This window comes from Nuphar pumila, chromosome 2 (assembly GCF_984573655.1).
Source record: "Nuphar pumila chromosome 2, dmNupPumi1.hap1.1, whole genome shotgun sequence".
Taxonomy (NCBI): Eukaryota; Viridiplantae; Streptophyta; class Magnoliopsida; order Nymphaeales; family Nymphaeaceae; genus Nuphar; species Nuphar pumila.
The window spans coordinates 9451156-9462131 of record NC_143250.1 but is presented as its reverse complement, the minus strand read 5'-3'; the positions used below and the strand labels follow the sequence as shown (position 1 = coordinate 9462131).

At 38.8% G+C, this 10976-nt stretch overlaps 1 protein-coding gene across 1 annotated transcript; it reads right to left on the bottom strand.

Moving 5' to 3' along the window:
• Positions 1-159: 159 nt before the first annotated feature.
• LOC149844692 (putative CCR4-associated factor 1 homolog 6) lies at positions 160-957 on the bottom strand. Its single transcript, XM_089985927.1, has one exon. The coding sequence runs from the start codon at positions 955-957 to the stop codon at positions 160-162; it is 798 nt and encodes a 265-aa protein (XP_089842053.1).
• Between the last annotated feature and the right edge of the window lie 10019 nt (positions 958-10976).

Genomic DNA, 10976 nt, shown 5'->3' with positions numbered 1-10976 from the left:
GAAAAATAAAAAGACACGAATGGAACTCTCAGCATCGATCGACAGCACTAATTTTGCACTACCAACACCAGCAAGAAACTGAAACTTTCAAGAACTCTCTCTCTCTCTCTCTCTCTCTCTCTCTCTCTCTCTCTCTCTCTCTCTCTCTCTCTCTCTCGTTCAGAGTCCACCGATCTCGAACACACTGGCATGATTCTGCGGAATGCCGTTGGGAAAGTATTGGCGCTTCAACGCCAAGAACGCCTGCAAAGTGATAAGGCTGCCTCGCCCACCCAGGTTGAAATCGACCATCTCCTCCGCTCGCAACCGGAGCAACCCGGCGACCTCACCGAGAGTCCCCGAGAGGCCGCAGGAGACCATCAGATGCCTCACGTCGTAGAAGTTTGGGAAGTATAACCTCACCCTCTCCAGGAACCCCTGCCGCGTATCCGACACGCGCTCCTGGAGGACCTTCAGCATCGAGCCCAATACGAAGGGTGCCTGGAAGCCCACCCACTTGATGCCGTCCTTCCAGATCGTGCCCGAGCACCAGATCTCGGAGCAGAGGGTGTCCGGGTGGATTCCGTTCTGCATGTTGAAGTCGACGTTGACGCCGTGCTGTGTCAGATACCGCCTCAAGCCGGCGTTGATATCGGATGGGGAGTTGGCAAGCATGACGTTTAGCTCCCAAATGAATTTCTCGCCGGTGTGGGGGTGGGAGGGGAGGTTGCCGCGCTCGTCGGAGAAGGTGAGGCCGAGCTGGAAGAGGCGGAGTCGGCCGGAGTTGAGGTTGTCGGCGATGCGGGAATAGATGGTGTTCGGGGTGGAATGGGCGGAGCGGTTGTTCGGTTGCGGGAGTCCGGTGAGGATGGGATGCACGGTCACGTAACGATACTTGTCCACTATGTGGTCATGGATGAACTCCATCTCTTGGTGGATGTTATTACCCCACACTGCCCTCACTGTTGTATGTTCCATGGCTTACGTGAAATCCTGAAATGCCAAGAAAATGAAAGAAGGAAGTGCAAGAAAGCAGGGAAGGGATCACCCAACAGGTCTCTCTCTCTCTCTCTCTCTCTCTCTCTCTCTCTCTCTCTCTCTCTCTCTGCAGTGCAAACGATCCAGATACTACACTTTGATTTTTAAACAGCGGATTTAACTTCAGTTATAGTTCTGATTTGCATTTAATAAGCGGGTACAGTTTCAAGTACCCCAACCAGATTCAATACTACGGATCTGGATTAACTCTTACATCAGATCTGCTTCGCATCCAAACTTGGATTCGGGCATGCTGCTCAATATGCATATTCATATTTGGGTATATCATGATCTGGACCTTATCAGATCCATCCAAGTAAACCCAATAGCTATTAGCTTGTCAGACAAATGGATCAGATTGGATATGTTCTCCAACCTAAATCTGATCTATTTTTTTTACAATAGAACCCCCAATTAGGGATGTTTCGGATCGGATGTCACTACAACAAAGCAGTAGATTAGCGACGACCACCTTCCGTCGCTAATCCGTCGCTAATCCGTCGCTAACCATGTTAGCGACGGATTAGCGACAACGCGGCGACAGTATGCTTACGTCGCGAATATTTCGACGCTAACTGGCGACAGAATAATTCCGTCGCCAAGTCCGTCGCTAATTGCGACAGAATAACGAGCGCTACATTCTGTCGCCAATCCGCCGGTACTAAACGGCGACCACGGCGTGGCGACGGATTTAATTCCGTCGCTAAGCCGTCGCTAGAATAATATGAATAGCGACGGAATCATCCGTCGCTAATCCGTCGCAAAAACGAAAAAAAATCAAAAAAAATTTATTTAAAAATTAATTACGGAGAACTGTACAATTTATATTTCCTGTACAATTTATATTTCCTGTAAATAAAAAACAAACCACACAAAAAAATTCATATAACAAGTATCTATAATAATTAATCGTTCCACCTTAAAACTAAGAAGTTTAATTATTTACAATTCAACAATTACAATTAGGAAAAATAAAAAAAATAGAACTTCTTCAACAAAGTCCTCTAATCATCGCCAAGATTTTGTGCGTCTTCTTGTTCATTGTCTTTATCTGTCCCTTCAGCTCCACTACCCTGATTATCGCTAGCAGCCTACACAAGAAAAGAACAGTCAGTATTGATAAACAAAATATAATGAAATAAATTACACACTATATGTGATTCTATCATGTGCTCATGTGTGATCTAAGGCAATAAAAAAACTCTATATGTGATTCTATCATGCTCATATGTGTGCTAAGGCAGTCAAAAAATTGAATATGTGATTATAGCATGTTCATATGTGTTCTAAGGCATATAAAAAAACTCTATATGTGATTCTACCATGCTCAGATGTGCTTTAAGGCAGGCAAAAAACTATATATGTGATTCGATCATGCTCGTATGTGTGCTAAGGCAGTAAAAAAATTGAATATGTGAATATAGCATGCTCATATGTGCTCTAAGGCAGGCAAAGCCAAAAATTTTATATGTGATTCTATCATAAATGATATATAACATGTTCATATGTGTTCTAAGGCAGTTAAAAAACTCTATATTTTATTATAGCATGCTCATATGTGTGCTAAGGCAGTCAAAAAACAGAATATGTGATTATAATATGCTCATATGTGTTCTTAGGCAGTCAAAAAACTGAATATGTGATTATAGCATGCTCATATGTGTTCTAATGCAATCAAAAAAACTTTATATGTGATTCTATCATGCTCATATGTGCTCTAAGACAGACAAAAAGTTAAATATATATATATGTGATTCTATCATGCTCATATGTGTGCTAAGGCAGTCAAAAAATTGAATATGTGATTATAGCATGTTCATATGTGTTCTAAGGCATATAAAAAAACTCTATATGTGATTCTACCATGCTCAGATGTGCTTTAAGGCAGGCAAAAAACTATATATGTGATTCGATCATGCTCGTATGTGTGCTAAGGCAGTAAAAAAATTGAATATGTGAATATAGCATGCTCATATGTGCTCTAAGGCAGGCAAAGCCAAAAATTTTATATGTGATTCTATCATGCTCATATGTGTGCTAAGGCAGTAAAAAAATTGAATATGTGATTATAGCATGTTCATATGTGTTCTAAGGCATCTAGAAAAACTCTATATGTGATTCTACCATGCTCAGATGTGCTTTAAGATAGTCAAAAAAACTATATATGTGATTATACCTGAGAGGGACCGGGAATCGAAGATCCCCTATCCTGAACAGCGGCCTTGATCTCATTTCGGAGAAAGGGGGCGACGGTGTATTGGAAGTAGTTATTCAGTGATTCATTAATGATCTCGCGTACATCATCACCGGAAAGAATAGTCGGCTGCTTGGAGCTTATGTCGGCGCAAGAAGTTGGTGAGCCGTAACTGGAAGAACCAATAACTGGTGAAGTGTTCATATTACTCCCAAACCCGAACACGCGACCTTTTTTGGGTTCACCTGCTGCAGTCACCCATGCTGTAGGATCAAATGATGGATGCTGAGTAGCGTCTTCACCATATCGCTCTACCATTTGTTGCTCATATGCCTCCTACAAAATAATGTTTAAAGTATTCATTAATAATTAATGATAACATTATGATGACTTGCATATATATTGCAATGATTATTAATAGAATTAATACATACCGTTGTCGTTCTCGCCTTCTCTGATACGAAGACTCCCGTGGTCTTCCGTTTATGTGTTTCTACAAACACATCCTTATATGGTACACTGCCTCCTTTTTCTGCTTCCTGCGAAGTTAAATGATAAAAGATTTAGTACACAAATTTGCAACTATACTTATAAAATTAATATTATATATTGATGAGTTACCATTTTCTTTAGGTGGCTCCCAAATGTCTTAGATCCACCTGTGTGTAGATGGGCTTCGGGCATCTTCGATCGATTTTGTGAAGCCTTCGCAGAGCGATTTTTAAATGCATCTCCCGCCCACATATCGCACATTTCATCCCAGTAATCTCTCCTGATAGTAATAGGACCATGGCCCTTCCACAATAATGGATCATCTACTACGCCAGATGCTTTTTTTGCTGCAGTCTTCATAGTGTGCAGCATGTCTGCAAATCGATTGGCAGCCACCTTCTGCCACACCTTCCTTGCATCATTTTCTTCCACCGTAGTTGCAAAGCGATTCGAAGCCTACAAATATTTTCAGAAAGTTAGTAGACATTGCTTAAATAAATTAAATATGAAACACATTAACTATGAGGAACAACTGTATACCATGAATGAGGACCACAATCTGTCTAATACCTCCTTTGGGTACTCTTTCCATTGAGCAACTGGTCCTGGTAGATGTTGAAGAAGTGAATTCCTAATCTCCCGTACTACTTCTTGTGGCTCAAACCTCGTGCTGCACATGAATTGTTACACAGTAAATATCAATATAAAATATTTAAAAGATATGCAATAATTGAAAACAAAATACTTACGGTCGATTATCGATATACACTATTCGAATGAGTCTTCTTGTGCCAGCCTGTGAAGACCCTGTTTCCTGTGTTGGCTGTTGACTTGTGCGATCAACTGGTGTAGGTGGGTCGTGTACAGGCGCAACATCATCTGTAAAAAAATACACACCAAGTTCTCAGAATGTGCATTTGAACTAATCAAGCATCTAATTAGTTATATGATATACCTATCACAGGAGCCCGTGAAGATGAAGGTTGAGCCTGGCTACTACTGGATGAGCGACCACTATAACCTCCACGAACCATATTCTAACAAATAACATATGTCATACAATACATTCAAATAATTCACATCAAGTATTACAATGCATTCAAGTCATTCACATCAAGCATTGCAATGCATTCAAATAATTCAAATCATTGACATCAAGTATTGCACTAATTCAAATCATTCGTTAATTGCATAAATTATAATACATTCAGATAATTGAAATCATTCACATCAAGTATTACAATGCATTCGAATCATTCGTATCAAGTATTACAATACATTGAAATAAAATTTTTAATCATTCACACCAAGTATTGCAATACAACTCACATCAAGTATTACAATGCATTTAAATAGAGGTTTCTAGTATAAGATTTTGCTCACTAGCTTGAGAATTCTTCCTCGTCACTAGTTTGACTTTCTTCTTCTTCTTCTTCTTCTTCTTCTTCTTCTTCTTCTTCTTCTTCTTCATTGTTTGCCCATCCACTTGGTACATCATTTGGATCACATTCCTCTATGAATGTTTCATCAGCCAATGGAGATATGACATGCATATCATGCGCAACATCGTGACCATAAGCGAAGTCACAGACATCATCTGATTGATAGTAATCACTGTCTTCAGCTAACTCATCTTCTTGTAACTGATCATACTCGGGGTATAGTTTGGATTTCACCTTGCAAACTGCCCACCATTCATTTCTATCTGACTTTTTTATACTCGGATATGAAGTATAATAAACTTGTTGAGCTTGCGAGGCTAATATGAATGGTTCATATGTTCCAAACCTGGATTTATGATTCACCTCCACAATGCCTGAAGCTTTGTCGAGTCTTGTTGCAGTTGGATCAAACCAATGACACTTGAATACCGTAACCCTGTTATTCATGCCTAAGTAAGTCAACTCCATTATTTCCTCTATAACACCGTAATAATCATGTTCATTTTCACCGTAGCTGCTACCCTTGACACACACGCCACTATTTATCGTTGATTTGTTTATACCGTAGTCTTTTGTATGGAATCGATAACCATTTACGATATACCCGTTGTAGCATTGCACAACTTTGGTCGGACCATTTTCTAAATCACATATTCCTTGATCTTTAACATCACCATGGCGAACCTACGCACAGACATAAACAATTATTGTGATCACGATCAATTAAGTAACTTAGTGTTGTTTATATGTACAAAATTTATGTTAGCTTCTTTACCAACTGTTTCAACCACTCCACAAACTTAGTTTCACGTTCTTTTTGTACTTCTGCATTAGTGAGATGTGAAACTTTGCTTTGCAACTCCAGATCAAATCGTCTGCAAACCACAAATACTTATATTACCGAGCCATGTATCCACATATAGAACATAAAAGGATTTATAATTGAGTTGCATATACATATACTTACTCGATGTATGGGTCGATCGCTGAACAATTAAAAAGAATATAGATGTGTGCTGCATCTTGCTCTTGATCTGTCAATAGCCTTGATCGGCAACTACCAAATGCATGCCCAAGTCGTTGAAATATCGACAGCTTGTCAGCTACAGTTACTTGTTCTCCATCATCGTTACGGGGCGGGCATGTGTAACGTGTTGAAATATGAGGTTCGAAGTACATAGATGAGAAATTTGAAATCTCTTCTAAAGTGTACGCCTCACAAATAGAGCCTTCTACTCTTGCTTTATTACGAACCTTTTTTTTTAGGTCGAACATGCATCTGACAAGAATATACATTTCAAATTTTAAATATCTGTCATTAAAGAGACAAATATAAAAAAACATATACCTTTCAAATGGGTACATCCATCGATATTGCACAGGGCCACCAACCCTTAGTTCATATGGCAAATGTATGATCAAATGTTTCATAACATCGAAAAATGCTGGCGTAAATATCTTTTCTAACAGACAAACAGTGGTGATGACAGAGTCCTCGAGATTCTTTACATCTGATACAATGACCTCCGATGCGCACAATGTTCTGAAAAATCCGCTCAACTCAGACAATACCCCCCATATAGGTTTGTCTAACATATCATGGAATGCTAGGGGTATCAATCGTTGCATAAAGATATGACAATCATGGCTCTTCAACCCATATAACTGTCCATCGTCAATCTTCACAGCCCGAGCAATGTTAGAGACATATCCATCTGGAAATCTCAGTTGTCTCAACCATTGACATACATGTTTTATTTGATCAGGTCCGAGCACGTACTTCGCCTTTGGTTTCAGTACTTTGCCATTATACTCTTTGAGTTCCAATTCTGGTCATTTACATATTAATTTTAAATCCATACGGGCCTTCGGATTATCCTTCGTTTTTCCTTTAATATTCATTACTGTATTGAACACATTATCAAACACATTTTTCTCTACATGCATCACATCCAAATTATGTCGTATCAATAGGGTCGGCCAATACGGTAGTTCCCAAAAAATAGATTTTTTCGTCCAATTGTGTTCCTTCCCAAATCCACGGAAGGGTGTAGGACTGCGGGCATCTGTTAATACATCTGGAAAGTATCGCAATCTTCTTAAAATCTCTATGCCAGACAATCTTGAGGATGGACCTTCCATTTCAGTTGTGCCTGCTGTAAATGCATTCTTTTGACGTCGAAACGGATGATCGCTGGGTAGAAATCGACGATGGCAATCAAACCAGCAAGGCTTCCTTCCATGCCTCAATCTAAAAGCTTTGGAATCCTCCATGCAGTACGGACAAGCCAACCTCCCATGTGTGCTCCAACCAGATAACATACCATATGCAGGGAAGTCACTGATTGTCCATAGAACAACGGCCTTCATGTTGAAATTTTGTTTTTTGTGGGCATCATACGTGGTAACACCGTCATCCCACAGTACTTTTAATTCATCAATCAATGGCCTTAGATATACATCAAGATTTTGGCCAGGTGAGGTCGGACCAGGGATCAACAGAGACAAGAAAAGATTTGGACGTTTCATACACAAGCTTGGTGGAAGGTTGTATGGAGTTACAAATACTGGCCAGCATGAGTATGGAGTTGATCTACCCCCAAATGGATTAAATCCATCTGTACATAGACTGAGTCTAACATTTCGCACTTCCATTGCGAAGTTCTGATGAGTACGATCAAAGTGCTTCCAAGCTTCAGCGTCAACAGGATGCGTGATCTTGTTTTCATCGTGTCGAACTTTATTTGCATGCCATCTCATGTGTTTAGCTGTCTTTGAAGACATATACAATCGCTGCAATCTAGGAGTGATAGGAAAGTAGCGGAGCGACTTGTATGAAACTTCCTTTGATCTCGTGCTACCATTGCCTCTTGTCTTTGGCTTGAACCGAGGATGCCCACATGACGGGCATGATATGTCGTTTTCCTGCTCCTTGAAATACAACATGCAGTGATTTGGACAAGCATCAATCTTTTTGTAACCCATACCTAGAGCGTTGACCATAACTTTCGCACGATAGAAATTTTGTGGCAATTTCTCATCTTTAGGCAACATACTCTTCACAATCATGCACAAATGGTCAAAAATTGATTGACTCAAATTATACTCGGACTTCAAATTCATTAGTTGAAGAACTGCAGACAAGATAGTGTGACTCTCACAACCGTTCCAAAGTGGCTCATCAGCATCTTTAAGTAAATCATAAAATCTACTAGTTGCATCGTTTGGTGATTCTTCATCTACGACAGTTCTTACATCACTAGAACTCATAGCAGAACCCAGTTCTGTTCCTGCAGCATCAAATATCAAATTCGTATATGGATTATCGTGCACCACATTCACCCGTGCATCAAAATCGTTTCTAAATTCTTCTCCATGAAACGCCCAGTTCTGATAATCACTCACAAAACCCTTCCTGTATAGGTGATGTCTAACGCCATGAGGTTCTACAAATCGATTATTCTTACAAATCTTGCAGGGATACCTAATCCGACCTGTGGGATCTACCGTACTGACACTCGCCGTTGCAAATTCAATAAAACTATCGACACCATCCATATATTCATGCGATAACTCATTGTCCACTATCCTACGGTACATCCATTCACGGTTTGCAGTCATTCTGTCGTATGATGTTACGAATAGTATCCTAACGAATTAAGAAAAAAACAATCAGAATGCGACGATGAAGAAAATATCAAATTTATCATGCAATATACTATGTCAAACAATAACAAGAATTTTGATGCATGCATTGATAACTTAATATTTTCATGTGCAAACTATTAATGACATGATACAATCATTTGAAGCATGCTTTTATTATAAAATTTCACATGGAAGTCAAAATCAAATTGAAAGTAACTACATGCAAGCATGGATACAATTACATCAAACATTGCAATACATCATAATCATTCATATCAAATAAATGGCAAACATGTACCTGCAGCAAACACACTTCAATATCTCACTAACTACTACCATGCTTAGCATGGACTCCGTACTCCAAAAATAAGAACACTTCCATATTTCTACATTAAAATCATGCTCAGCATGATCTCCGAACTCCAACAAAGCAGTCCTAGATATCAACAACTAAGTGAGTGTGTGAACAATAAAGTGTTGCATTCAATAAATTAAATAACATGTGATACGTTTGCATCACTTACTCACCACGGGTATTTACCCGATTTGCATTGTTTTTGTCATTTACTTACCACAGGTGGCCGAGCACGAGTTGGTTCCGTTGAAAAATCTGCACAAAAACAAAACAAATTAAGTAACAAACTAACTAATCATGAAACAAGATGAAACACTAACTAAAAAAATTAAAACAAATTAAAACAACTCTAACTAATTGAAAGAAGAGAAAAGAAAAATAGTATATATGTTAAGCCAAATCTAACTAGAAGATGCTAATGTTTCAAATAGTCTATTATATTTTAGCAGTGTGGTTCTTCATAACTACAGTGTGGTTCTTCATGTAACATAATTTTGCAGGCAACAGGACTTAATGCAAATGAAGAGATCAATGGAATTAGTCATTTAAGCAGTTACATAACTTACATTCTTTTTTCCCATAAATAGAAGTTAAAAACCAACTGGGCCGTTGTAGCTGAACAGAAAGCACTTCTAAATATATGCCCAATCTGTGGAGTTGATTTTTTGGTAATAGAAGAAAAAAAAAGATTTCCTTACATCAAAAAAGAAGAACACCAATTAGCGAAAGAGAAAACCAATAGAGCTCGGTGAGCCCAGGTGAACCTTCATGTTCCTAAATGCAACTGCTTGTTTGTTACACATCGGTTTCTCCTCATCTGGACAATGTGCTGAAGTGTGATACAATTTACACTTCCAGCATAAACTAAAGAGCAGGCCTCTAAGAAACACAATGGATCATCAAGTTGCTTGGCATACTAGATACTCCATTTATTGAAGAAAGAGGCCAAATACAAGGTGAGAGAAGCTCAACAAACGCTAGGAGTTAGTCAAATTATATGTGCAAAATCTTGTCAACTTTTGTGACTCCGGATGAGTCAAGGAGTCTAATATGGGAAGTAACATAATTCAAGGACAAATTACTCTAAGAGCATTCTGCTAGATCAAGCGAAAAAACCTCACAATTTCAAAACCAAAGGGAAATTTGTGTCTATGTTCAATGGATCGCACCTGTCAAGACAAAATGTTTTGAACAACAAAGACGCAATTTAAAAGCTCACTGCAAATCTAATGTACAACTTTTCCAAGCTAACTAAGATTATCGATTGAAATTAAGTAAAGCATGAACTGTGTTAGAATTCAAAAACCCGCTGACTCTTTACAATGGCTACCATGGGATCAGATGTTGGCTAAACAGGTTCAAATTTGGATCGGATGTGGCCAATACCATATTTGAACTAATCGGATGTTGGCTAAACAGGTTCAAAGGGTTAATGCTGCTACCTTCGTGGGTAAGGAACCCCCTTAATAAAAAACTATAATGTTTTTAATTTATTAAGTTTTGTTTTTTTTTGCGATACCTGAGTCTCCCGATTTTAATCTACATGTTTGGCTAGTAGAAATAGGTGCTTGGATTATGTTATGCCAACCTATATGTAAAATTTTGTATGGGTTGAAAAATCAATGGCCTATGATGTATCAAATTTTCAACTCTCTTAAATTCATATTTTTATGTCAATAAATTATTATCTAAGAGTCAATTCCTAATATTTTGACCATGGTGAATGCATCCATGGTGTTAGATTTGATCAAAACAACCACCCACTATACCTTTCAACTAGGGGGTTCCTTACCTACGAGGGTACCAAATACTTACGTGATTGAAATTT